General features: G+C 39.3%; 1 protein-coding gene across 3 annotated transcripts in view; it reads right to left on the bottom strand.

Moving 5' to 3' along the window:
* The window catches only part of TTN (titin), a 282606-nt gene that overhangs the window by 65158 nt on the left and 192023 nt on the right, over positions 1-25425 (bottom strand). For all 3 annotated transcript variants that reach the window (XM_059166916.1, XM_059166913.1, XM_059166914.1), the window contains 46 exons: positions 24753-24900; positions 24415-24592; positions 23916-24037; positions 23537-23824; positions 23127-23423; positions 22813-22999; positions 22242-22357; positions 21847-22146; positions 21398-21697; positions 21200-21305; positions 20904-21100; positions 20515-20820; positions 20141-20419; positions 19217-19516; positions 18800-19102; positions 18324-18686; positions 17701-18003; positions 17275-17574; positions 16122-16418; positions 15735-16019; positions 15338-15631; positions 13706-14005; positions 13291-13599; positions 12928-13118; positions 11607-12036; positions 10077-10385; positions 9800-9948; positions 9685-9717; positions 9463-9592; positions 9074-9373; positions 8655-8972; positions 7410-7706; positions 6998-7297; positions 6596-6910; positions 6344-6492; positions 5827-5977; positions 5456-5737; positions 3659-3961; positions 2836-3138; positions 2454-2735; positions 2065-2364; positions 1669-1971; positions 1263-1571; positions 870-1151; positions 462-761; positions 82-375 (listed from right to left, as the gene is read on the bottom strand). In XM_059166916.1, the coding sequence (XP_059022899.1) occupies positions 82-375; positions 462-761; positions 870-1151; positions 1263-1571; positions 1669-1971; positions 2065-2364; positions 2454-2735; positions 2836-3138; positions 3659-3961; positions 5456-5737; positions 5827-5977; positions 6344-6492; positions 6596-6910; positions 6998-7297; positions 7410-7706; positions 8655-8972; positions 9074-9373; positions 9463-9592; positions 9685-9717; positions 9800-9948; positions 10077-10385; positions 11607-12036; positions 12928-13118; positions 13291-13599; positions 13706-14005; positions 15338-15631; positions 15735-16019; positions 16122-16418; positions 17275-17574; positions 17701-18003; positions 18324-18686; positions 18800-19102; positions 19217-19516; positions 20141-20419; positions 20515-20820; positions 20904-21100; positions 21200-21305; positions 21398-21697; positions 21847-22146; positions 22242-22357; positions 22813-22999; positions 23127-23423; positions 23537-23824; positions 23916-24037; positions 24415-24592; positions 24753-24900 (11908 nt within the window). The remainder of the gene's footprint in view (positions 1-81; positions 376-461; positions 762-869; positions 1152-1262; positions 1572-1668; positions 1972-2064; positions 2365-2453; positions 2736-2835; positions 3139-3658; positions 3962-5455; positions 5738-5826; positions 5978-6343; positions 6493-6595; positions 6911-6997; positions 7298-7409; positions 7707-8654; positions 8973-9073; positions 9374-9462; positions 9593-9684; positions 9718-9799; positions 9949-10076; positions 10386-11606; positions 12037-12927; positions 13119-13290; positions 13600-13705; positions 14006-15337; positions 15632-15734; positions 16020-16121; positions 16419-17274; positions 17575-17700; positions 18004-18323; positions 18687-18799; positions 19103-19216; positions 19517-20140; positions 20420-20514; positions 20821-20903; positions 21101-21199; positions 21306-21397; positions 21698-21846; positions 22147-22241; positions 22358-22812; positions 23000-23126; positions 23424-23536; positions 23825-23915; positions 24038-24414; positions 24593-24752; positions 24901-25425) is intronic.

Raw genomic sequence — 25425 nt, 5'->3', positions numbered from 1 at the left:
TGGAAAGTGAACATGAGAAAATTAGATGTTGATTTTCACAATATGAATTTAAAAAAATAATAATGCCAGTCCAAAAATTACCTAGTTTTTCCTGACATTCTATTGGGATAGTTGTGTCAGGGAGACCAAGACCCACAATATTTTCAGCTTTTACGCGGAATTTATAGGTCTTTCCTTGCTGCAGTCCAGTAACAACACACTCTAAGTTTGTCACAGTCTTGAACTTAATCCAGTCTTCAGTGCCCTCTTCTTGATATTCCACCAAATAGCCAGTGATTGGAGAGCCACCGTCACGATCAGGCTTATTCCAAACAAGTGAGACTTCAGTCTTGTCGACATCTACATGGTGTAAGTTTTTCGGTGGCCCTGGGGGATCTTTTCAAAAGAAGAAGTTATGATGAGTGAATAATATTCTCAGAGACAGTCAGAGAAAACCTCTGTATCCAGAGAAAGCAACTTACGGAGAGGATCCAGAGCCTTGATGGGTTTAGGTGTTTCAACAAAAGGACCACGTCCATACTGGTTCTCAGCAGCTACCCGGAAGAGATACTGGTTGCCTTCAGTAAGGTGTTTAGCCATGTGACTCTTCTTCTTGGATGTAGCTGAAAGAGGTGACCACTGGGAGGTGGCAACATCTCTCCTCTCAACCACGTAATTTGTAATAACAGAACCACCATCATCCAGTGGTTCCTTCCAAGTAAGGTAACAAGAGTCTTTCCTAATTTCACTGACTTCCAGATCTCTAGGTGGCCCCGGCTTATCTGAAAGTGTTAAATAATGAAGTTATAATAAGTGATTTAGCTCAAAATGTATCAAAATTTATTTTTATTATGTTATTACATTAAATACATAAGTATGAAAATTCTCACCTAATACGAGGACTTTTACTGAGACAGTTTTTGAACCAGCTGGATTCTCCACTGTTAAAGAATAAATTCCACCATCTTCATGGGCAGCATTAGGAATTTCAAGCTTGCTACCAACTGGAGTAACATCGATTCTTGCTTTAGTTGGAGCTTCTCTGTCTCCTTTCTTCCAAGTTACTTTTGGGAATGGCACACCTTTGATGACAGCACTAAGTCTTAGAGTATCACCGACCTTTATGTGTTGTTCTCTTGCCATGTTGGCATCAAGAATCAACTCTGGGGGTTCTGGAATAAAGCAAATATTACTTTCAGATTTGATTTATGTATTTTACAACGAAGCATATACAAAGAGACATCTATCTTCTTTGCTATTATAGCTGAGATGATTTTACTCACCAAGTCTGTCTTTTACTAGCACTGGCTCGGGAACATAAGCTGGATCCGATTCACCAGCTTCGTTGACTGCCAATACCCTGAACTTATAGGTTTGACCATCCCGAAGACCGGTGACTTTATACTTAGTCTCAGGACATGACTCAGGAGTGTAGTTAGCTCTCTTCCACTCTTCAGCTCCAACTTTCTGGTACTCAACAATATAACCCAGAATCTTGCTCCCGCCATCATGGCGTGGTGGCTGCCAGGTTAGATCAACTGAATTACACGTTGTATCAATTGCTTCAGGATTAATTGGTGGACTTGGTTTAGCTATGTAATAAAAGGAAAAACAAACAAAAAGGAGTTAGAACACAGCTGCAAACAAAGTTGGATAACGTGAAGACAGAATGAATGTTTAATATTGTACCAATTGGATCTTTAGCAAAGACTGGTTTGGATGGTGGGCTTGGATCGCCAATACCAATTTCATTTTCTGCAGCAACTCGGAATTCATACTGACACCCTTCTAGAAGATCAGGAACCCTGAATTTAGTGTATGGATGGATGGGCTCTTTGGTAACTCTAGCCCATCGTTTTGACATAGTTTCCCTCTTTTCCAGGATGTAGTTTGTGATGGGCTTTCCTCCATCATTTGGCTTGTTCCAGGTTACTAATGCAGAGTCTTTGGTAACCTCTGTGACAATGGGCTGCTCTGGTGCATCAGGAACCCCTATGACAAACATTAGCAGAGCGTGTTAGAAATGTCATTTTCCCTACTAACAATATTCAACACAGAATCACTAAAAGAAAATGTAATGCGTACTGAAACGATCTTTGGCTTTCATTGAATCAGACACCAGAGGATCACTTATTCCATATAGGTTTTCAGCATATATCCGGAAAATATAATCTTTTCCTTCAAGGAGTTTAGAAACTTTGCATGTTGTTTTAGCACTTGCAGATGTCACAGGCATCCAAATGTCTTTGCCCACCTCCTTCTTCTCAATAATGTAATTGGTAATTTCACTGCCTCCGTCATCTAAAGGTGGCTTCCAAGAGATAACCATGTAATCTTTGGTCACCTCATCGAAAATAACTGGTCCTACTGGTGGTCCAGGACGGTCTGCAGAAAAAAACACAGACCAAAATGTAATTGCCCATTCTGCTTTGGAAAGAACAGAATATCTATTCTTCTTGCTAAAGGATACTTACCAACAACATTGACTTGACAGAATCCTTTCCTGGAGCCTGTACTGTTCTCCACAACCACGCAGTATTTGCCGGAATCTGAACGTTTGGCCTTGATCTTCTCTAGAGCAAGTGTTGTTGGAGTGGTCTTTATCTGGGTGCGATCATCCTCCAGCACATCAGCTTCATCTTTGAACCAAGTAATTTTAGGCTTTGGTTTGCCTGAGTAACGGCCAGTGAGAGCAAAAGCTTCACCAACCCGAACTGTGAGCTTATCTCTGAAGTCGAGGTCAAGGGTTGGAGGAGCTGAAATTGTAATTATACAGGCAAGTCAGTTTTACTGATGTCTTATGGCAAATCTGTAAGTGTACAAGTTTTCAGAGCATGAATTGCATTCGACACATACCCAGGTCATCCTTGCAAGTGATAGGCTTGGTACAAAATGACGGTTTGCCTTGTCCCACGATATTCACAGCACTGACACGGTACTCATAGGTATCACCTTCTTTTAAGCCTTTCACAGTGTATTTTCTGCTAAGCAAGTTGTCATTTGTAACCTTGTGGAATTTCTCAGTTCCAATGAGGCGGCTTTCTAGGACATAGTTGATAATTTCTGATCCACCATCATACTTAGGAGGATTCCAAGTCAAGGAAACAGAATCTTTAGTAACCTCTTTGACTTCCAGGTCTTCAGGACGCTCTGGTACAGCTGCAAGTAAAATACAGAATTACAATGAAGAAAAGGTCATGTTAAAAATGCAGTAAATCATAGTAAATAGTAAATGATACTCTTGGAGGACTGCACTTAAATGTTGAATTATTTGCTTTGATAAGTAACAGAAAGTTCTCACCATAGCACTATTAGAGTTAAAAAAGACACCACCCAGTCTAATTTTCTCTGATAGATGAGGAAACAGATGTTTGTTGAGGCCAGATCATTTAAGAAAGTTCTCCAGAGTTGGGATATTATTTTCATATTCATGACAGTAAGTGGAAAATTAAAAAAAAAATAGTGTAGTATCCATGGAGGAATTGGAAGACTCCTATATTCCCATAATGTCTCTCACGATCACATTCAAACACTACCAACATGATGCTTTGAGCATTTGTCTACTCAATGCTTTCAAGGGAATGAAATGTTTAGTCTCGGTACACATATTCTCACCATCCTCTTTTCCTAAATGAATGAAGAAGTGATTAAGGATGAAATTGTTTTAAATTGCACTTACTTATTGGATCTCGGATGACAAGAGCGGTTGGTGTCTCAGTAAATGGGCCTATGCCAACACTGTTTTCGGCTGCAATTCGGAAAAAGTAGGATTTTCCTTCAATGAGACCCTGGACAGTAGCATTCTGTCGGGTAACTGTGTATGTCACTGGGGTCCATGCTCTGCGGTCAGATTCACGCTTCTCAATGACATAATTGGTGATTGGAGAGCCTCCATCATCTTCTGGAGAAAACCATGTCAGTTTGCAGGAGTCATTGGTTAGGTTGTGAGCCTGGAAGGGTGTTCCAACAGGACCTGGCACATCTGGGAAAAAGAGGAGACAATTTCTAGCTGGCTGTTTTCAGTGAACAACCAGGCTCAACATTTGTTACCCTCTGTGTTTAAAAAAACAAAACTGCTATGAATAAGATTTCATGGCTATTGATTTTTTTCTTCCCCATGGTATCTATATTCATATTTTTAAATGAAATATGTTTATAATTACTGTTTGCCACTGTTTTAGTAGAAGCTGAAGGAATAGTAATGTGTGTGTATATATAACATATAACATATGGGTATTTATATATGTATGTTTATACTTTTTTTTGGTAATTTGTAAGTCAGATAGGGAGCTGCTAGAAGGAGAATGCACAGAAGGAGACAGGTGAGGGGTGAGTGGTGGCATGGCTACTTTCTGTTGTCTAGTTTACTCTCCAGAAGGGAAAGGGAGAGAGAGCTTTTTCTAGGTGACTAGTAAATCAATAAGGAGCACAGGAATTCCCAAATCTCAGAAGGCCCTCTGAGAGGGCTGGAATTCAACCTTGAAAGTGTACTGGTTCTCAAGTTAAAATAATGGGTGTTGAAGAGCTTGAAACCAACCTAAAAGCTTGTAGGACTGTTGGGTCAATGAGATCTTTTCCCTCATGCCTTTTTCATTAATGAAAACATAGTATGTTTACATATCATTAATTATGTTCAGTTATTTTCACATAAAAACTCATTGTTTGGAGTATGGTTGTGCCTAGAGACATGATAGGAGTGAAATCTGAGTGGGAGGGGTTTACTTTCTGAGAAAATCACTAGAATAAAGCAGCCAGCAAGAGGCATGAAAACCTGTAGAGTTCACCTCTATTCAGTGACTAGAAATGTGATATTGATAATCAAATATCATGCTTTTTTTATTATGTTCAGTTAGCCAGCATATAGTACGTAGTTAGTTTTCTATGTAGTGTTCAATGGTTCATTTTAGTTGTGTATAACACCTAATGTTCATCACACATGTCCTCCTTAATACCCATCACCTGCTGTTCAATTAGAATACCGAAACCCTCCGCAGAGAGTTTTGCTCTGTCATGATAATTAGCAAAGGATACACTCTCATGATGTGAAATTGATCAACCTTAGTAAATTATTAGATATTCATGTACATGTGCAGGAAAGTTGCTTTTATAGAAAATATATAAAACATAGTGCTTATGGTGGCATGTCATATAAAAAGGCAATATACAAAATTTTATTTAAAAAACTTTGTTTTTATATAACATAAAAACACAACTTTTTAATGTTATATAAAAAGACAACATATAAAACTGTATTTATAGAAGTACAACAATATAAAAGAGGTATAAGACAAAAAAAAAAGAGGAAAGATTTTAAAATACTAGCAACGGTCAGTGGGATTGTGGGTGATTTTTCTGATTTTCCAAAACATTTGTAACAGTTTTACTGTAACATAGCTTGGCTGTAGATGAAGTAAAAATGTCATTTTTAAAAGCTGCATGGACAAATTAAAGGTGTTTACCTAATACATCAACATACCTAATACATCAACAATAATGGTCTTCTTTCTTTCTCCCCCTGCATTTTTGGCGAGAAGAGAATAGACACCTTGGTGGCTCCTCTGGCAATTCTTGATGACCATGGAGGAGCTAATGGCTGTGGTCTCAATGGTAGCTTCTTGAGGTAATGCTCTTTCATTCATGTTCCAGGTGACAGTTGGAGGAGGTTTTCCAGACACATATGCAATGATCCGGATCACCCCTCCAGCGTGAACCACAATTCTGTCTCTGACACTGGCATCTAGCTGAAGGTCAGGTGACACTGGAACACAATTGAAAATTACAAATGTGGTTTTCATTCCCAATCCAAAAGACAAATATGGAGAAAATAATAGTAGTGTAAATAATTACCAATTCTGTCCTTCATTTCAATGACATCTGTGACTTCTCCAGGTTCTCCAATGCCTGCAATGTTGACTGCTCTAACTCTGAATTTGTAGAAAGCTCCCTCTTTTAAGCCTGTCACAACAAGCTTTGTTCCTCTCACTTCTTTATCTTTAGCCTAGGGAAGGATTACATGCATTCAGTTCTTTGTAGCTTCTTGTTTTCATGGCTTTCTGAAGTCTAACCAACAGCATATTTAACTACTCTGGGAAAATTGTTGCCAATTTAGGTTTTGGGGATCAGATATTGCAGGTAAACACTGCATGAAATGTCTTTCCAGGAATTGTGTTTTAATAACAACAATATTAACTTTTGATTAAGTTTTTGACATAACAGGTGTTTGGATTCTCAGTTGTAATTGTTTTCTGATTTCTTAATAAAAAGGTATTTTTATTTCTACAAATAGAAATTAATGTGATTCAGAATAACAGCTATACTTTTTGCTTATTTATAATATATTTTCATAATGCCAAATGTTAGCTACCTGTTCCCATTCCTCTTTTCCTTCTTCTTTATATTCAACGATGTATCCAGTTACTTTGGATCCTCCATCTTTTAGTGGGGGAGACCACTCCAAATCCACAGATGATTTAGTCCAGTCTGTGACTTTGGGAATTGGAGGACCAGGAGGGGCTGGAAAAAACCAGTATACATAAGTATTCTTGACTTTTCCATGGCACTTTGGGGTGGGGTAAAAAAAAAAAAAAAAAAAAAAAGGAGTGGTTTCAAGGCTTACCAATTGGATCTCTAGCAGTCACTGGGTCTGATGGCAGACTTGCAGGACCCACACCAGCAGCATTGATTGCATACACACGGAACTGATAGTCAGAACCTTCAATAAGACCAGTCACTTTATAAGAAACACCCAGAGTCATGGCCTTGATAGGATCTCGGTTAACTCTCTTCCACCTCTTTGAAGTGGTGTCTTTCATTTCTAGCCAGTATCCTGTCACAGGAGAGCCTCCATCGTATTCTGGTTCTTCCCAATTGACAGTCATGGAGTTGCGAGTCACGCTGCTAACTGTTGGTTTATCTGGTGCTCCAGGGACAGCTGTGGAAAAGAAATCACATTGATTTCTAGAAATTATAAAAAAACAACAGTAAGAGTGACTTTATATGTAAAGCATGTCCTACTTACAGAAGAGGTTTCTTGCTGTTTCAGGTTCACTGTCAAGAGGCTCCCCAACGCCAAATTTGTTCTGGGCCATGATTCGGAATACATATGCATGGCCTTCTAGCAATTTGGGAATTGTGTATGTGCACTCTTTAGGTTCACTGGAGACACGCACCCATGTCTTCCTGTTAGCCTCCCTCTTCTCAATTACATAGTTTGTAATCTTAGACCCTCCATCATCCAAAGGTGGAAGCCAAGATAATGTCATTTGATCTGCTGAAATAGATTCAAACTTTATTGGTCCCACTGGAGGTCCAGGACGACCTAAAATGGTTTTAAAAAGGAGAAAAAAAAATTAGAAGAATGGTTTAAAAGCCAAATAATATACATAGGAACAGACAAACATGTAGTTTTAATAAAGCCGTGCTATCTTTACCCAAAACATTCAGTCTCATCTCCTTTGATGCTGTTCCCAGATTATTCACAGCTGTGATGGTATATAAGCCAGTGTCACTCCTGCGAGACTGTGGAATAACTAAGGTGCAAGTGTCATCCACTACCAGTTTGTTGACGTGCGTGTCATAGATAACAGGTTCTTTGCTGTCAGGCTTCCTCGGAGGAGCTTTAAACCAGGTCAGTGTCGGGAATGGCACACCTTTAATTTTGGCCACAATGTTAACATCTGTTCCTTCTTCAACCTCCATGAATTCTTTTAGCTCAATTGATGGTGGGCCTAGATTGTTTAAAATAACAACGACAACAACAATGTGGTCACTAGGGACAGAAACTAGAGTTTGCAGTGCCTATAAAGCTATTTGTCTCTACTATAGGCAGGCTTCCTAGCCCAGCCCAATATGAAGATCAGATCTGATTTCAATTTATACCAGTTTGGAGAGCAGGTATATGTAGTCATCATCCTTTATTGGACCTACATGTGGCTACGTAATCAACTCTTGCCTCTCCCTTATTGAGCATTATTATGCATGTAGATACTGAAAGAGGGCAGAGAGAAGTGAAGATTGCAATAGCCTAGGTTTAGAGTTCTTTCATGATATTCCCTTTAATATAGATGCATATTTTCTTAAATATGCAGAATTATGAGAGGACTTACAGTTTTTATTCTGAGAGAAAGCCCTAAGAAATACAACTACTAGTGGAGGCAAAGCAACTTCCCATTTTCCATGAATGTAGGAGAACATGCAAAGAGGGTAGTGACTACAACCCTCCTAATTTTAGAAGAAAGAACTGAACAAACACAAAGCAGTAGGGATCGTAACAATAACAGAGGAAGAATTATTACCATATTTGTCTATATTTATCTATTAAAATGGATGTATCTTTTTCTTAGAGAAAAAGAAACTTGATTGGGAAGATAAATGGGGTTCAGAACTTGCTGAGCAAATAACTGCTTACTTACTTCCCCTTTTGAGGCTCATGCAGAAAATTATAGTATGGGAATTCCAAATGTCATCCCTTTCAAATAAGGAAAAAGTTTAATATGTAAGGAAATAAGATAATTCAGTAGAAGTTGATGGAAAGAGTGATTAATATGCCCGTGTTCACATTCCACTCACACAGCCTCCTGATGTACAGATATTTTTCTTTTTACTCTGGACTGATATTAAATTACTAGCAAGAGGTTCCTGGAGAGGACATTTGCAGTTAATATGCAGGGACTTACATGTCTGGTCTTTGACTGTCACTGGGCCCACAGTGGCTGAAGGTTTGCTGACTCCTGCAGCATTCACAGCCTTGACTCTGAACTCATATTCACCACCCTCGATGAGGTCTTCAACAGTAAATTCTAGTTCTTCCACATCACGCTTGTTGCACTGTTTCCAAGCTTCTTTCTTTTTCCCAGTAGGGTCCCAAGCAAGGCACTCAACAATATAGTGGGTGACAGGGGAGCCCCCATCATTCTTTGGGGGTTTCCATGATAGGTGTACTGTGTTCTTTGTTATGAGGCCAATCTTGAGTTTAATGGGGGGATCAGGAGGATCTTTAAAAATAGGTAAAGGAAGTATTAAGCATTGTTTATAATGATATATTTCAAATTTGAGGAACTATTTTAATCTCATATTAGGAAAAAAAGAAACTTACATATTGGATCTCTGGCTGTGGTCCTCTGAATGGTTTCCACAGGCGGACCAATACCAAAACGGTTTTCTGCACGTACGCGGAAGAAATACTGCTGTTCAGAGATGAGATCAGGAACCACAAATGTGGTGCTTCCACAGTTTGGATTGACTTTAGTCCAGGCTTTTCCATCAATAGTCTTCTTCTCTATAACATAGCCCTTGATCCTGTCTCCTCCGTCATCGTCTGGCATCTTCCATGAGAGTCTGCAACTACCTCTTGTGATGTCACTGACTTTCAGATCTTTGGGTGGTCCTGGTACATCTGTTGGATGAAAATCACCACATAAACAATGTCACTTTGTTTAAAATAATTTGTTCTTATTCTATGGTCACTTTTAAAGTCCTTCTTACCCATGACTTTGACTCTGCAATGTGCTGTCTTCTGTCCTGCCTTATTCTTGGCTGTGATGCTGTATTTGCCTGTGTGAGATCGTGTGCATTCTGGAATAATGATTACTGAGGAGTTTTCAGCAGTCTCCAGCTAAACAGAGAGAATAGTAGTTACACATCAGATGAAATAAGAGCGGTACTGCAGTCAACTGTGTTCTGAACTACTTCAATTTTTCTTTTTACCTGTGCATCCTCGGGTATATCATGAACTCCATCCTGTTAGAGAAGAAGATCATTGTAGTGTTAATAATCCTTAGAGTGATTCAGTGGGAAACACAGAAAATTAGATTTTTCTTACCTTCACTGCCTTCTTCGCCTTTCCGTCAAATTCCCACAATGATTTTGGTGTCGGGCGTCCCTTGATGACAGCAGGAATCCTAATCTGGGAGCCAGCCTGACAAACCAGACAGTCTTGTGCTCCAATGTCAATAAAAACTTCTGGGGCCTCTGTAATACCATGAATAATATAACAGGATTTAGCATACCTTTTTCAAAGAAGTAAGTGACCTATCTTCGGGATATTAACTTTCATAACTACATCAAATGAACACAGAAATGCAATAAAGGACGAGTACCTTGAATATCCGTGGCAGGGATCTCTCCAGTTGTATCACTTGGTTCAGACTCACCAGCATCATTGACAGCTTTCACTCTGAATCGGTACTTGCGGAGTTCTTTCAGATTTGGCACCACACATTCACAGGTGGTTAGCAGTTTGTCTGGCTCGTTTACTTTTTTCCAGTCGGTGCTGCCTTCTTCTTGCATTTCTACAATGTATCCTTTGATTGGACTGCCGCCATCTTTGGCTGGAGGTTTCCATGCCAGTGAGATGCTGGACTTGGTTTTATCTTTGACCTCTGGGCAAGAAGGTGGCCCAGGTGGATCTAAGAAGAAGAAGAGTGTATCAAATTCTGAAGCCAATGGAATGCTAGATTTAATCTACTAAATACTAAAGTAGGAATTCTGAAAGAATAAATTACCTTCCAGAGCAGAGAATATAAGAAATAGTCTCTTTTCGTTTCACATTAATGTGAAAACAAAATAAGCAAACAACTAACTGCGATTAAAAAGACGATACATGATCTCTAGATAGATATATGTTGCATTTATACACAATTAGTGAAAAGCTATTTTAAGATCACTTTGAAAAGACTCTGTCATATTCTCTACTAAAACCTTAGTTTAAAGTAAAAAAAATGATTTCATCATTAGCTGGTAAACTTTGGAACACAAACTAATTGTATGCTCTTTAGGGACGAGATCGATGCATAACAGTCCTTTACGTTTCTGACAGTGCTTTACCATTACAGAAAGTCTTTTGAACCCTCGCTCTTCCTCTCTAGCACACTACCTTGAACAAAGCACATGTTCAGTACAGGCTTGCTAAATGAATGAATGAATGACTATTTCATTTTATATATATATGCTCCATATAGAACTTAGAGTATTTTAAATCTTTTTAACAAGTACCTGAATTTTTTTTCTACAGAGAATCTAATCAGATATATAGCAAATACAGTGAATCATTAAGACCATGGTATTTTATTCTTTGAACTGATCTGCTAAATAGATCTTTTGGAAGGATTTTTTTTTTTTTCTTACCACCTCATGGACTGTGCTTGAGAATCTTGCATAAAGGTACAGTATATATTATTGAAGATTATATTAAAGATACAATATATATGTTTGAAAAATGAACATTTTGCTTTTTGTTCAACTCTACCTAGAGGGTCTCTTTAGGGAGGGAGATAATTTTCATAGTATGAAATGAGATAGGGGTATGGGAGCAGAGAGGGAGCTTATAGTGCAGGGTCTTTATCACTGTGATTCCTCATAAATACTAGGCTTAAACCAACAATTAAAAACTATATGATTTTATGTATGTATATACATGTGTGTATGTATACATACATAGATCTGTGTGTATAGTGTGTATATCTGTCTATACATATATACAAATTTATGTACTTCTGATACTCTATGTAAGTATGAGGTTTTTACTTTAATAAATAATTGGGTATAGAAAAATGCAAGAAATTTAAGAGCAGAACTATTCATTTGGTGGCTTTGTTCTTTGTAAACTCCGGAAATAGAAGCATACTTACATATGGGATCTCCTGCAACAGCTGGATCTGATGGTTCACTGGGAGGACCCACTCCTGCAGCATTTATTGCCATTGCTCTGAACTGGTATTTAACACCCTCAATCAAGCGGGGAACGTTGAATTCTATGCCTTTCAATCCCACTTTGGTTATTGGTGCTCTGCTAACACGTGACCAATAGGAACCTCCCTCTTCTCTCTTCTCCAGCCAGTAGCCAGTAATGGGAGAGCCGCCATTGTCCAGAGGAGGAGTCCAGCTCACTAGCATTGACCCTTTGGTGCGCTCCAGGACTTTTGGTTTTCCTGGGGGTCCAGGAAGGCGGAAGGGATCTTGAATGACAACTTTATCTGATTTGCAGTCATCACTGATTCCATATTTATTCACTGCCCTAACTCGGAACTCGTACTGACCATTGGGAATAAGTTTCCAGACCTAGAAATCAGATGAAGTGATTTCTTAAAAACAATGGACTTGTTGACTTCACTTATTTTAAAATTCAGGTTCTTTTCATATGTAAGACTACAAAAAAGAAATCTATTAAAATCAAGTAAATATATAGTTTAAAAATACATAGACACAAATGTGGAGAAAGCATGTGCAGCTAATAAGTTATTAAATACTACATCAAAAACTAATGATGTACTATATGTTGGATAATTGAATTTAAATTAAAAAAATACAAATACTTATATTTATTGTACCTAATAGTGGATCTCTCAAATAAGAGAGAATTGGTTTACCAAATAGTATTTTTTTTAAAGATTTTATTTATTTATTTAACAGAGAGAGAGATCACAAGTAGGCAGAAAGGCGGGCAGAGGGAGAGGGGGGAGCAGGCACCCTGCTGAGCAGAGAGCCCGATGCAGGGCTTGATCCCAGGACCCTGAGATCATGACTTGAGCCAAAGGCAGAGGCTTAACCACTGAGCCACCCAGGAACCCTACCAAATAGTACTTTTTTTTTTTTTTTAAGATTTTATTTATTTATTTGGGAGAGAGAAAATGAGAAAGAGAGAGCATGAGAGGAGAGAGGTCAAAGGGAGAAGCAGACTCTCTGCCGAGCAGGGAGCCTGATGTGGGACTCCATCTCAGGACTCCAGGGTCATGACCTGAGCCAAAGGCAGTCACTTAACCAACTGAGCCACCCAGGTACCCCCAAATAGTACTTTTAAGTGGCCTTATGTTTAGGGTGCTAAAAACTGTGATAGATCTTTTTATGTGCAGTTTTGAGTTTAATCATTAAATTCCAAGATTATGCCAGAATGGTGTTAATTCAGTGCCATGTCCTTTTACTGTATATAAAAAAACATTTACAACAGTTTACCCCATATTTCCTCTCCACAGCAGTGTTGGTGACTTCTTCCCATTCACTCTTCTTCCTGCTTGCATCACGTTTGTCTATGATATAATGGGTGATTTCACTGCCACCATTGTCTAGAGGGGCATCCCAGGTCAAGTAGCAGGATTCAGCTTTAATGTCAGTTACAGCAAGATTTCTTGGTGGTGATGGACGATCTGGAAAGGAACCAAGAGAGGAGAATGAGAATACAATTCTTAAAGAGACATTGGACTTCATTTTGAGTTAAGGAAGCAGGTCCCTTACCATGTACTTCCACATGAACATTAAGAATACAATTCTTAAAGAGACATTGGACTTCATTTTGAGTTAAGGATGCAGGTCCCTTACCATATACTTCCACATGAACATTTCGGAACACGGAGCCCAGGCGATTGGAAGCAGTAATGGTGTAAGTGCCTTTGTCTTCCCGGACTGCTTTGGGAATGATAACCTCGGTCTTTGCCTCACTTCGGGATACTTCTTCCTTGGTTATCTTAAGTGCATCAGTGGGTTTTTCAATCACGGTTTCATTCTTAGACCACTCAATCTTAGGCATCGGAAGGCCTGTCACATCTGCGGGGATGTTAACAGGCTCTCCTGCCTTAACTTTGATAGTGTCTCCTCGAACAGACAGGCGCAACTTAATGGTGGGAGGCACTGCGAAGAGAAGGGAAAGAAAAGAAAAGTCATAAAAATGTTTGCTCACTCTATGAGATGAAGGCAGCACCAGAAAGTGCACTAAAATGAGGCTCAGATTCCACACCTTCATCATCTTGTATGACCACATTAAGAGGCAGGGATGGTTCACTTTCCCCAATTGCGTTGACAGCTCTGACGCGGAATTCATACATTTGGTGTTCATCAAGATCTTCAACCGGAAAAGATGTGGTTGGGCAGAGTCGCTTGTTAACTCTTTCAAAGTTGGGTTTGTCATGACGCCGTTTTTCAATGATATAGCCCTGGATGGGGCTGCCACCATCGCTGCGGGGCTCCTTCCAGTCAAGGGTGATAGTGGACTTTGTCCTTTCTGTGTATGTGAGCCTCTCAGGAGCCGTTGGAGGACCTTTAACCAGAGGCAAGTTGAAATGACAAGCATCAAATAAATATTCATGTAAGAGACAATACTTCACTTCAAATTAATTATGTGAAAAATAGGTTTCTGTCTGGCATAACCTTAACATCCATCTTTAAAATCCTTCTGAAAACACATCAGTTACCAGAATGATAGGCATTCATAATAGGCAGACTTTCTCTTAGTGAGGTTTACAGTCAAAATTCTTGATTAGAAATAAAAGATATGTACGCCTTTGCTATTTTTACCATTTTAGATCTTTTATAGCTCAGTCACTGGGAAAGCTTCTAATCCTAATGAAGTAAAAGAGAATGTCTGTGAAGTTTTGCTTTGGATGACCAGCTGAGATCAAAGTGTTTTCTTTATTAATAGACAGTAGATATGTCTACTGAACTTTGAACCAAGTTCTTCTAAGTGTGGGTTTAAAATGGAATGGAAAGAGAATTTATGTAATGCTGCTGTAGTTTTGCACCCAAAGGACACAACAAAGAATAAGTGTGAATGCTAAAACTAGACCTGATCCCTTTTGTTGACTGTTACTACAACCAGAAGCTGAGCTTTGTGGTAGAAGCTCAGCTCTGTCCTGATACCTCTGGTAAAACTTGACATACAGTGGATGTATCTGAAATGAGCTGTCACAGTGAGTTTATAATTTTCCTTTTTTGGTTGGTAGGGTGGTGGTGGTGGAGGAGGAATAAAGCCTCTGTTTCTTGGGGAATGGGTCATCCTCACAAATTTTGCTTTCTTGGTTGGGATGTCAGGATGCATTTCCAAGTGTGTGCGATTTTAGGATTTCACATTTGTTCATATTGTTTAAGGATATTTCCTTTGGTTAGATTTCTATTCTCTGGTGGCTTTTTCTGATTCTGGGTCTCCATATCCTTCCAGTGTGGAGACTACCTGAGGACTAAAGGAAGACTAAGGCATTTATTCTAAGGCTGTTGTCTATCCCGTACTCTTTTAAAAATAGTGAATTCCCTTTAACTACGGAAGTATTAAATGAATTATTCCAGGGCGTTCTATTGCAGAGATGTAGAATTTCTAACTATTTTTAGGTTATTGCTAAGCTTCACTAGATTCAGATTTTTCAGTACACAAAACTGTGCATGGATTGTGCAAAAATTACAGTGAGCCAAAAATGACATTGAAATCATAGCAAAAACGGTATTCTTAAAGTTGCTAATAGTTACTTGATTTACCTTTCTTATCACTCTCTAGGTATAGATCATGGGACTGTTGGGGAGTTCAAAGCCATAAGGCTCAATAGCTAAATGACATAACTAGAAGCAAACACAAAGAAAACACAACGAAAACCTCCTTTACCCAGTGGATCCACTGCAAGAATTGGTCCTATTTCAACAGGAGGGCCGCAGCCAAACTTGTTCTTGGCAATCACACGGAACATATATTCTTGGCCCTCAATGAGACCTGTGATGTCACATTTAGATCTCTCAGTCTCAATTGGTTGTCTCCAGGTATGCATCTTAGCATCTTTTCTTTCAATAATGAATCCTGTGATTTCACTTCCTCCATCATCTGCTGGATCAGACCAGTTAAGTAAACACATCTTTCTATTTGTAACAACAGGTTTTAAGTCAAGAACTGGTCCAGGAACATCTGTAAAATAAAATTAACAAACAAACAGGCAAACATAAAAAATCAATGCGATAAATTGTGTTACTTGGGAAAACCCTCTGAAAATCCACGTAACATTCCTTACCAAAAACTTCTACCCTGGCTGCTGCAAATTTGGAACCACAGCTATTAGTAGCTGTAATCACATATCTGCCATGGTCTTTTCTCAATGCATTCTTGATAATTAGCTCAGATTTGGTTCCAACGTTCTCTATTACAACGCGGTCTTTATCTAGCTCCCCTTCTTCTATGGTCCATACTCTGGTAGGCACCGGACGCCCAGTCACCACAGCTGGAATTCTGAGTGTCTTCCCAGCCATTATTTGTATCCCAGCTTTGACAGAAACATCTAGTTCCACAGTTGGAGGCTCTGTTTTAAAGAGAACAGTAATACGTTAGCCCAAGAAAGATAGGGGAAAAGTCTCCTACTAGGAAAATATCCATAATCTTATCTAGGGAACTCTTAGGTTACCTTGTGGTTCAGCCACAGTAACAGGTCCTGTCTCTCCTGGTGGTCCTTCACCTGCAGCGTTGACAGCACTCACTCGAAGTTTATAATCGGCACCCTCTCGGATTTCTTTGACGGTGTACTGACGATTCTTGATCATCTTCTCTGTGCAGCGTGACCATTCATTTGTGCCAACCAGCTGCTTATCGACAAAGTAGCCAATAATTTCCCCCCCACCATTGAAAGCTGGGGGTTCCCATTCTAGATCAATAGTTGTAGAGCTTGTGTCTGTGACTTTTGGGACAGGTGGCCCAGGTGGAGCTGGAAATGAATGCAGTTACACAAATCAGAACTCACTGAAGCTTTTAAAATGCACAATAACTTACTCTATCCACTTTTTTCCAGAATGCATTGCAGGTAGTATGGGTAAGTACTGCTTTGTGAAATTTTTAAGTTATATTTATAGATGTTTAAAATTTTACTTTGTGGGACGCCTGGGTGGCTCATTTGGTTGAGCGGCTGCCTTCGACTCAGGTCATGATCCCAGCGTCCTGGGATCGAGTCCCACATCGGGCTCCTTGCTCGGCAGGGAGCCTGCTTCTCCCTCTGCCTCTGCCTGCCATTCTGTCTGCCTGTGCTCGCTCTCTCTCCCTTTCTCTCTGACAAATAAATAAATAAAATCTTAAAAAAAAAAAAAAAATAAATAAAATTTTACTTTGTGACCTTAGCATGTGTCTGTAGTCATTGTTAATATTTTGCTTGTTTTTTGGGGAGGATAAGTTTCTTTAATTTTTTTAAATTTTAATTTTATTTATTTGACAGAGAGCGAGCACAAGCAGGCGGAGTAGCAGGGAGAGGGAGAGGCAATTCCAGGACCCTGGGATCATGACCTGAGCTGAAGGCAGTTGCTTAACCAACTGAGCCACCCAGGCATCCCCCACTTTTTTGGTAAGTTTAAGGTATACAACATGATAATCTGATACGTATGTTGCAAGATGATTACCACAGTGTTGGTTTACACCTTCATCCCCTTACACAATTATCATTTTTCTTTTTTTTAGTGTTAACATGCAAGATCTACTCTCTTCACTTTCAAACATATAATATAGTACTTAATTAAGTGACTTAATTATAGTCACCATGTTGTACCCCACTCTCTTCATGAGAAATTACTTACAGATTGGATCATGTGCTGTTTTGGGATCTGAAGGGGGACTGAACTTTCCGGGGCCAGCTGCATTTTCGGCACATACTCTGAAGACATAAGTGAGTCCTTCTAATAGGCCTTCTACATTGGTTTTCAAAGAATTCAGAAGGCTTCTGTTGACACGAGACCAGTGTGTACTATTAACCTCTCGTTTTTCAAGCCAATAACCCAAGATGGGACTTCCATTATCTTTTGGTTCATTCCATTTCACGAGCATACTGTTTTTGGTAACATCTTCTACAATGGGCTTGTCGGGTGCATCGGGCGGTTCTGATAAAAAAAAAAATTGCATATTAATTCCCTAGTATCATAAAAATTCAAGTTTAAAAGCTATGGTAATGTATATACCCATGCATATGATAAAAAGGCAAAGTGTAGATGCTAAAAGAACCTTACCAAATGGATCTTTGGCTGTAAGTGGTTTGGAAACACATGGTGGTCCAGGCCCAAACCTGTTTTCAGCTCTTACACGAAAGAGGTACTCTTTTCCTTCAATTAGTTTTGTCACTGAATATTTGCAGTGTCTAAGTGTTGCAGTGACAGTAATCCACTCTGAGTCAGGTTTTGTCTTGTCTTTCTTTTCCAAAGTGTAGTTTATAATTTCACTGCCACCATCATCAAGGGGTGGTTCCCATTTGCAGAGGACAGAGTTCTTTCTAATATCTTCAAATACAAAGTTGATTGGTGGTCCTGGTGTATCTAATGTTTCAAAAGACAACAATGATTAAAAATTTGTGTAGAAGCGGTGGTTATGAAAAACGTCCATGTCAGCATGCCCCTTTAACACAAACTTCTGTGTTTTTCTACACCAGTCTTCAAACCACACTAGCTAATAAACAACAAGCTTGGGTGATTTCGTTTACATAGCCAGGAGGAAAAATGGGTCAGAGGATAGCTTGCTGAAGCTATTTCCTACTTCTTTGATACCCCTACCCCCTGGCCCAAACCCCCTTTTTATATCTTACTAAAACTCTTCCCTAGACTTCCTTTTATTGAGAAGTGTTGTTTTGCCTACTCACCTAGCACACAGACAGTACAGGGAGCTTTGGCAGTGCCATGGTCATTTTCAGCTTTGATCATATACACGCCGTGGTCAGGTCGGAGAGAATCTCGGACACGTAGCTGAGACTCTCCTTTTTTACTGTTGTCGATACTCAAACGTTCTGTCAGAGGGAGGACAAATGGTTCTTCTTCTTGAACTTCACCCTTCTTCCTCCTAATTGTGGGTGCTGCTCGCTTCTTTATTTCTTCCGGTGTAATGACTTTTTCATCCTTTAGCCATGTAATAGCTGGGTAAGGAGACCCAGAGATGGTTGCATCGAGGGCTATTTCATCACCTCGTTTCACCTCAAGGCTGGTTCTCAAAATGACCTTCGGGGCATCTGTAAGGATTAAAGACAGCAATTGCTTTCAGTTCTGATCAAAACATCTGACAAGACATTATTCTTTTTTACTATACAATGGGACAGTGGCCACCCCATTAAATGAAACTTACCAATAGGATCTACAGCTTTCGTTGGAGGAGTGGCCCGAGAAGGTTCACTAATGCCAGCAGCATTTTCTGCTCGCACTCGGAATTGGTATTCCTTTCCCTCTTCAAGTCCTTTTGCTGTGTAGGTCAGGACTGGTACCAGGTGTTCATTGCATCTCTTCCATTTGTCTTCACCCTTAGCAATCTTTTCTATGATGTAACCCATGATTTTGCTTCCTCCATCGTACAAAGGTGGCTTCCACGTAATGGTCATTGCCTTAGCTGTAGGATTATGAACCTCAACATCCACAGGTGGATCAGGAGGCTCTGAAGAATAAGAAAAAACCTGTTAATATGTACATGTATAATATAAACCCACTTTTTAAAATTAAAAAATTGCATATTAATTCCTAGCTATATTCCAACCATGCCCAAACTTACGCTTTGGATCTTGAGCAATGACTGGGTTTTTCAGTTCAATATATTCGCCTCCACCAATCTTGTTGACAGCTTTAACACGGAAGAAGTATTCACCATTTGGTATCAGATCTTTTACGGTCCAAGACAGTTTGTTCTCACCAGACATGACTGGTATATATGTCCTCCTCCCAGCCTCTCTGCGTTCCAGGACATAATGGAGGATTGGGCTTCCACCATCATATTCTGGAGGTTCCCAGGTTAATTTACAAGAACTCTTGGTCACGTCACTTGCTTTAATATCTTTGCACGGTCCAGGTAGGCCTGTTAGAAATAAAATGACACTTATTATTGTAAGACGAATAGTCAGCATGTTATAGTACACTTTTTCTAAATGTGACTAGTCACATTTTGGGTGGGATAACCTTTGATGTGCTGGAGTATTCCCCCATACATTGCAGGCCATTTAGCATCCTTGGCCCCCAATTACTAAATGTCAGTAGCCCTCCTGAGTCTTTATTCCAAACAAAGACTCAGAAGGGCTAACAAAGACTCTCCACACACAAATTTCTCCACACATAAATTTCTAAATACCATCTGCATGGGACAAGATAGAAAATGTTACTGATCCTGGTGAAAACACTATGGAAAAATATAAATACAATTATGAATGAGCATTGGCAATTAAAACTTTTGGGGGTTGTACTCTTTTATTTAGTACTTCACATGCCAGTAATTACAACAGAAGTGAATTAGTTTAATCAGATTTTTAACTGGAAATTTCACGTCTATAATTGCTTTGCTTCTCGTATAGGAAGAAATAATCTGGAAGGACACTTAGTTTATAAATAGCTAACCCATGAAACCCTTTATACTAACACTGTGAAGTTAATTAATTTTCCTAACATGTGAAGAAGAGTATCTCATATTTCATCAAAGAATGATTACCTATGACTTTGACATTGATTGAGCCAGTTGCTGAGCCAAGCTTGTTCTCCAGCGTAATGGTATAAACTCCAGCATCTGCATGGACACTCTTGGGAACTTCAAGGTGTGCAGAGATGTGATCATTCTTCATTGTTAATCTGTTACTTGCTTTGACTTCTTTACCATCTTTATGCCAACTAACAGTTGGAACTGGGACAGCTCGGAAGGGAACAGGAATGCGTAACTTTTCACCTTCAATGACAACAATGTCATGTGTCTCCATATCAATTGTTGGCTTGCCTGTGAGATATTGAAAAGAGGGAAAAAAGGTACATCAAAGTGCAATGTGTAAGCAAAGCCTGTTTTATTAATTATAAAAGAAACTGTGTTCTTACAGTCTGGGTCTTTGGCAACTACGTTTTCAGAGATCTCAGATGGCTCACTGACACCAACAGCATTGACAGCTCTCACTCTCAGAACGTACTCCTTGTCAGGAACAACACCTTCTTCAACTTTGAACTTCAAGTCTTTTATTGGGCGAGAATTAACTCGCATCCATTTCTCAGTGCCTACTGGGCACATTTCAACATGGTATCCTATAATAGGACTTCCACCATTTTTCTCTGGAGGCTTCCAGGCAATAGCAATGTGCTTTCGCCCAGCATCAGTCACATGCAAGTCAAGAGGAGGTGAAGGAGGACCTGAAAAAAGAGTGAACGATTCACATCCGTGATCTCATCATCAAGCTGTAGACAATATCCTTCACATAACTGATACTACTTACTTGTTGGATCTTCAATTGCCAGGATTTCTGTGGGTTCACTTGGGTGACCAACTCCAGCTTCATTTTCTGCCCGAACCTGAAACTGGACCTCTGTTCCTTCAATGACATCAGTTACTCTGAAGTTACAGTCAGGTCCTGAGGTCTTTCCAGCTTTCACCCAACGGGTGCCTAACTTTTCTTTCTTCTCAATGATGTATCTATTGAAATAAAGCATTTTATTAGCATTAATAGGGAAAACAAAGTTAAGAATGTTCAGCTGAGTACAGATTTTCTTTGTGAATTAATTAAAATTCTACCTCTGTATTGGTCGTCCACCATCATTTTTCGGTGGTTCCCACTTCAAGTCAACATGTCGCTTGGTTACATCAACCACTGCCAGAGCGTATGGTGGACCAGGGGTGGCTAGAAGCAAAATATTCAGTGGTTAGAAAAACCAGAGGGGAAGTTGTAATCTACTACAAATGGTATCACAAAGATGAAGCTAGAGAACATACTAAAGGTGTCTTTGGCCAGGACAGAGTCCTCAATTTCACAGTAGTCACTTTGTCCTATGGCATTTTCTGCAGCAACCCGGAACACGTATAAAGAGCCCTCTGTCAGTGGGGTTACTGTGCACTTCGTGTCCTTGACAGTAGTGTCCACCGTTTGCCAGCCTTTTCGCCTCACGTCTCTCTTTTCCACAATGTAGTTTGTGATGGGGGACCCTCCATCTTTCTCAGGAACTGTCCACTTAAGGTCTGCTGTATTTTTTGTGATATTAATAACTTCAAGCCAGCGAGGTGGTGATGGAGGATCTGAAGAAGAAAAAGAGAATTCAATTTTTGAATTGTCCAATATTCAGTCTTCAATGAATCTAGTAACAAGTTTTTCATTTTTCTCATACTGTAGTCCTCAGATATACTTTAGAAGAATTTATATACCTTAAACATCAAGAGTGACTTACATAGTTTTTCCCTGCAAAGCACAGGGTCACTGGGTTCACTGGGCTCACTTTCCCCGGCCTTGTTCACAGCTCTAACTCGGAATGAGTATTCCTGTCCTTCCATGAGACCGGTGAGCAAATGCTGAGTGGTGGGAACACCTTCAGCCACTCGGACCCAGTCATCTGTTCCGGTCTTTAGCATTTCAATGACATAAGACTCAATCTTTGCCCCTCCATCATGTTCTGGCTTTGTCCAGTTCAACATCAATGATGTTTTGCCTACATCTTTCACAGTTGGTTTTCCAGGAGGCCATGGAGGATCTGCAAACCAATGAAAGGAAACCATTATTTAAGTTTGTCAAAAAAGAAATTAATAGGAGCTTCAAAATAACCACAGAAGGATATGTAAATAATACCTATTGGATCCTTTATTAAGATTGGTTCCGTTGATCTACTTGGTTTTCCAGGTCCAGCAAGATTCTCAGCCAAAACACGGAATCTGTATTTTTTCTTATTTGTGAGACCTTTCACTCTGAATTAGAGACAAAGGATGAATTGGATACCATGATCAGCAGAAGCCTCTGTGTATTTTACTCTGACAGGGCTAATTTATTTTAATTGTAAATGACTGATATTGAAATTTAACTGAAAATATTTCATTATAAACTCATATTTGGTCAAATGTACCAGTGTAATTATAGCATCTGTAATAGTGCTCCTCATAATATACTAGAAGACCACTTTGCAACTTACAGAAAGGCAGTAAAGAAATGAAGAAATGTGTCCTGGAATGGAATTTACATCATTTTTGAAATTATGTGGTAATATAAATGTAAAAATTAAATAAAATTAAATATAAAAAATAAATATAAAAATAATTTAAAATTTTATGGTAATGTGTAAGAAGGTATAATCAAAAGGAATGCTAAAGAATGAAAAATTGTATATACTGCTATCTTAACATCTTGATGGAGATACTGGACATACCTAAATGTTGTGTCCTTTACTGGCATCTTATTGCATCTGACCCATTTATCGGAATCAGGATCTAATCTTTCAACCCAGTATCCAGTGATTGGGCTGCCACCATCATCGTCTGGCTCACACCATGTGAGAGTAACTGCATCTTTAGTGATATCAGAAGGTTCAAGGCGAGTTGGAGGTCCAGGTGGATCTATAGGCAGAACAAGGATATAAGTGTTACATGTCCTATATATAAAAATGACACTTAAATCTAAGTTTGACACAAGAATCTTTCTTTTTTTTAACAATTTTGGTCAACAGATTAATGAGAAACTTACCAAACTGAAATTTAGCTATTATTGGAGAGGCCTGAACTGGTTCACCAACACCGTACATGTTTTCTGCAGCAACTCTGAAGATGTATTCTTTGTTAGGTGTTAATTTGGTTGCCTTGTAGTTTGTATCCTTGACAGTTGATGAAAGCTTGTGCCACACTTCGCTGTCGGTCGCTCTTCTCTCCACAACATAGTTTGTGATTTTAGATCCACCATCATCACGTGGTGGGTTCCATGTTAGAAGGCATGATTCGTTGGTCACATCTGTGATGTCAAAAGCAGCTGGTGGTCCAGGTTTGTCTGTGGAGGAGATTACACACTCAGGAAAAAAAGCATTTTTATAAAAAATCCGTTTGTTTTTAAGGAGTAACTGCAATGATTTTGCCCATTTTTGAAATGACAGCCTCACTCACCCAAGACGTTCACTTCGACCACCGCAGTGGCCCGACCACAGACATTCACAGCCTCGATGATGTATGTGCCGGTGTCACTTCTCTTACTATCCAAGATAGTCACTGTGGATTTCTTAGGAACGTTTTCAATGCTGATTCTTTTGTCCTGCTTCAGAAGCATATCGGCCTTCGTCCAAGTTATTTGAGGTTCCGGTTTTCCAGTTACAGTGGCAGGAAGTTCGATCTTCGTTCCTGCTTTTACGGTGAGACCAGCGAGCAGCTTCACATCAAGGAAAATTTCTGGAGCCTCTAAAATGGGAAACGATTTTTTACAATGTTAGCAAGATCAAACAATTAAAGGCAGAGGCCTGGTTAATAACACAAACCCCAACATACATACCCTGTGTATCCACCGCCTGGATTTCATCTGTGGGTTTGCTTGGTTTGCTAGGACCTTGCCGGTTTAAGGCCTTCACACGGTATGCATACCATTTGCCTTCTTCAAGACCAGTCACTTCCATTCTATCAGAAAACAAAACAGGATATTTTACGATAATGCACATAATCTGTAGTATTCATAATCTTTCTAAAATGTATACCTACTCTTGACAAAATACTACTCCTTAAATTAATTCTAGGTTGCTTCAGTATTGCAAGTAATGAAAACCTTGGAGAAGGGATAAGTTCAGCAGCACTTTTTAAAATTGGACAGGCACACCAGGGGAATTCTGAGTGAAAAAAAGTAACAGATTTTCTAAAAGAAAAGCACTCATTTTAGTGAGTAAGATGAAACATTTACTCGTGTGCCGTAATTATAGTTAAAAACATATATAGATATTAAATATAAATATAAAATAAATATATAAAACATAAAAATAAAAATAATTATGAAAACCTACTTTGTTTCTGCAACTGGTTCTCCACAGGCAACCCATCGATCTGAGCCACGTGGACATTTTTCAACTATGTAGCCTGTGATGCGTGAGCCACCATCATGTTTAGGTGGATCCCATGTTAGGAAGATGCTGTTGGCTGTTCGGTCTCTCCATTTAACATTCTCTGGTGGGTCAGGTACCGCTATAAACATTTTAATGAGATTCAGTCTTAGCTAGGTCATCTATGAAATCTTCATGTTACCAACCCGTGCCATTCCCCACTCCCCATAACTTTGAATCCAGGTCTAAAAGCAAAAATGGTAATAAGAGGCTAGACAATACATTGCCAAGAATGTACTCACTTGCAGGAACTGACATATTTACAGGTTCATCAACATATGCAGGTTCTCCAGGGCCACATTTGTTACGAGCACAGACTTTAAATAAATACTCTTTTCCTTGAACAAGATCTGGAACTGTGAATTCTAGGTCAGTCACGGAGTCTGTAACCTGGGACGAAGAAATACAGTTACTTGTCTCCCAAAAACCCTTTGCCTGAGTCAAAAGCTTTTTATCATGAACAGGGATACAAATAGAAATTGTTTTTGAATGGTAAGGATTATTTCATACTAAGGAAAAAGCTGCAGAGAAGACACATAACATTTTAAACCTAGGATATTAAGGTGAAACTCTCCTAGTGTATGGAGGGCACAAATTGCACGGAGCACTGGGTGTGGGGCATAAACAATGAATTTTGGAACACTGAAAAAGTAATTTTAAAAAGGTGGCAAAAACCCCTCAGATTGTCTGAAAAACAATCTGAGGGGTTTGAAGTGGCAGGGTGGTGGGAGGTTGGGGTACCAGGTTGTGGGCATTATGGAGGGCACGGATTGCATGGAGCACTGGGTGTGGTGCAAAAATAATGAATACTGTTATGCTGAAAATAAATAAAAAATAAATTTTAAAAAAAGGTGGCAAAAAGATATTGATGGCAAAAAGGTATTGATTCTTTCCACTAGCTTGGTTACTGGAAAC

This window comes from Mustela lutreola, chromosome 3 (assembly GCF_030435805.1).
Source record: "Mustela lutreola isolate mMusLut2 chromosome 3, mMusLut2.pri, whole genome shotgun sequence".
NCBI lineage: Eukaryota > Metazoa > Chordata > Mammalia > Carnivora > Mustelidae > Mustela > Mustela lutreola.
Note: the sequence above shows the minus strand (reverse complement) of the source record. Positions and strands in the feature narration are given on the sequence as shown.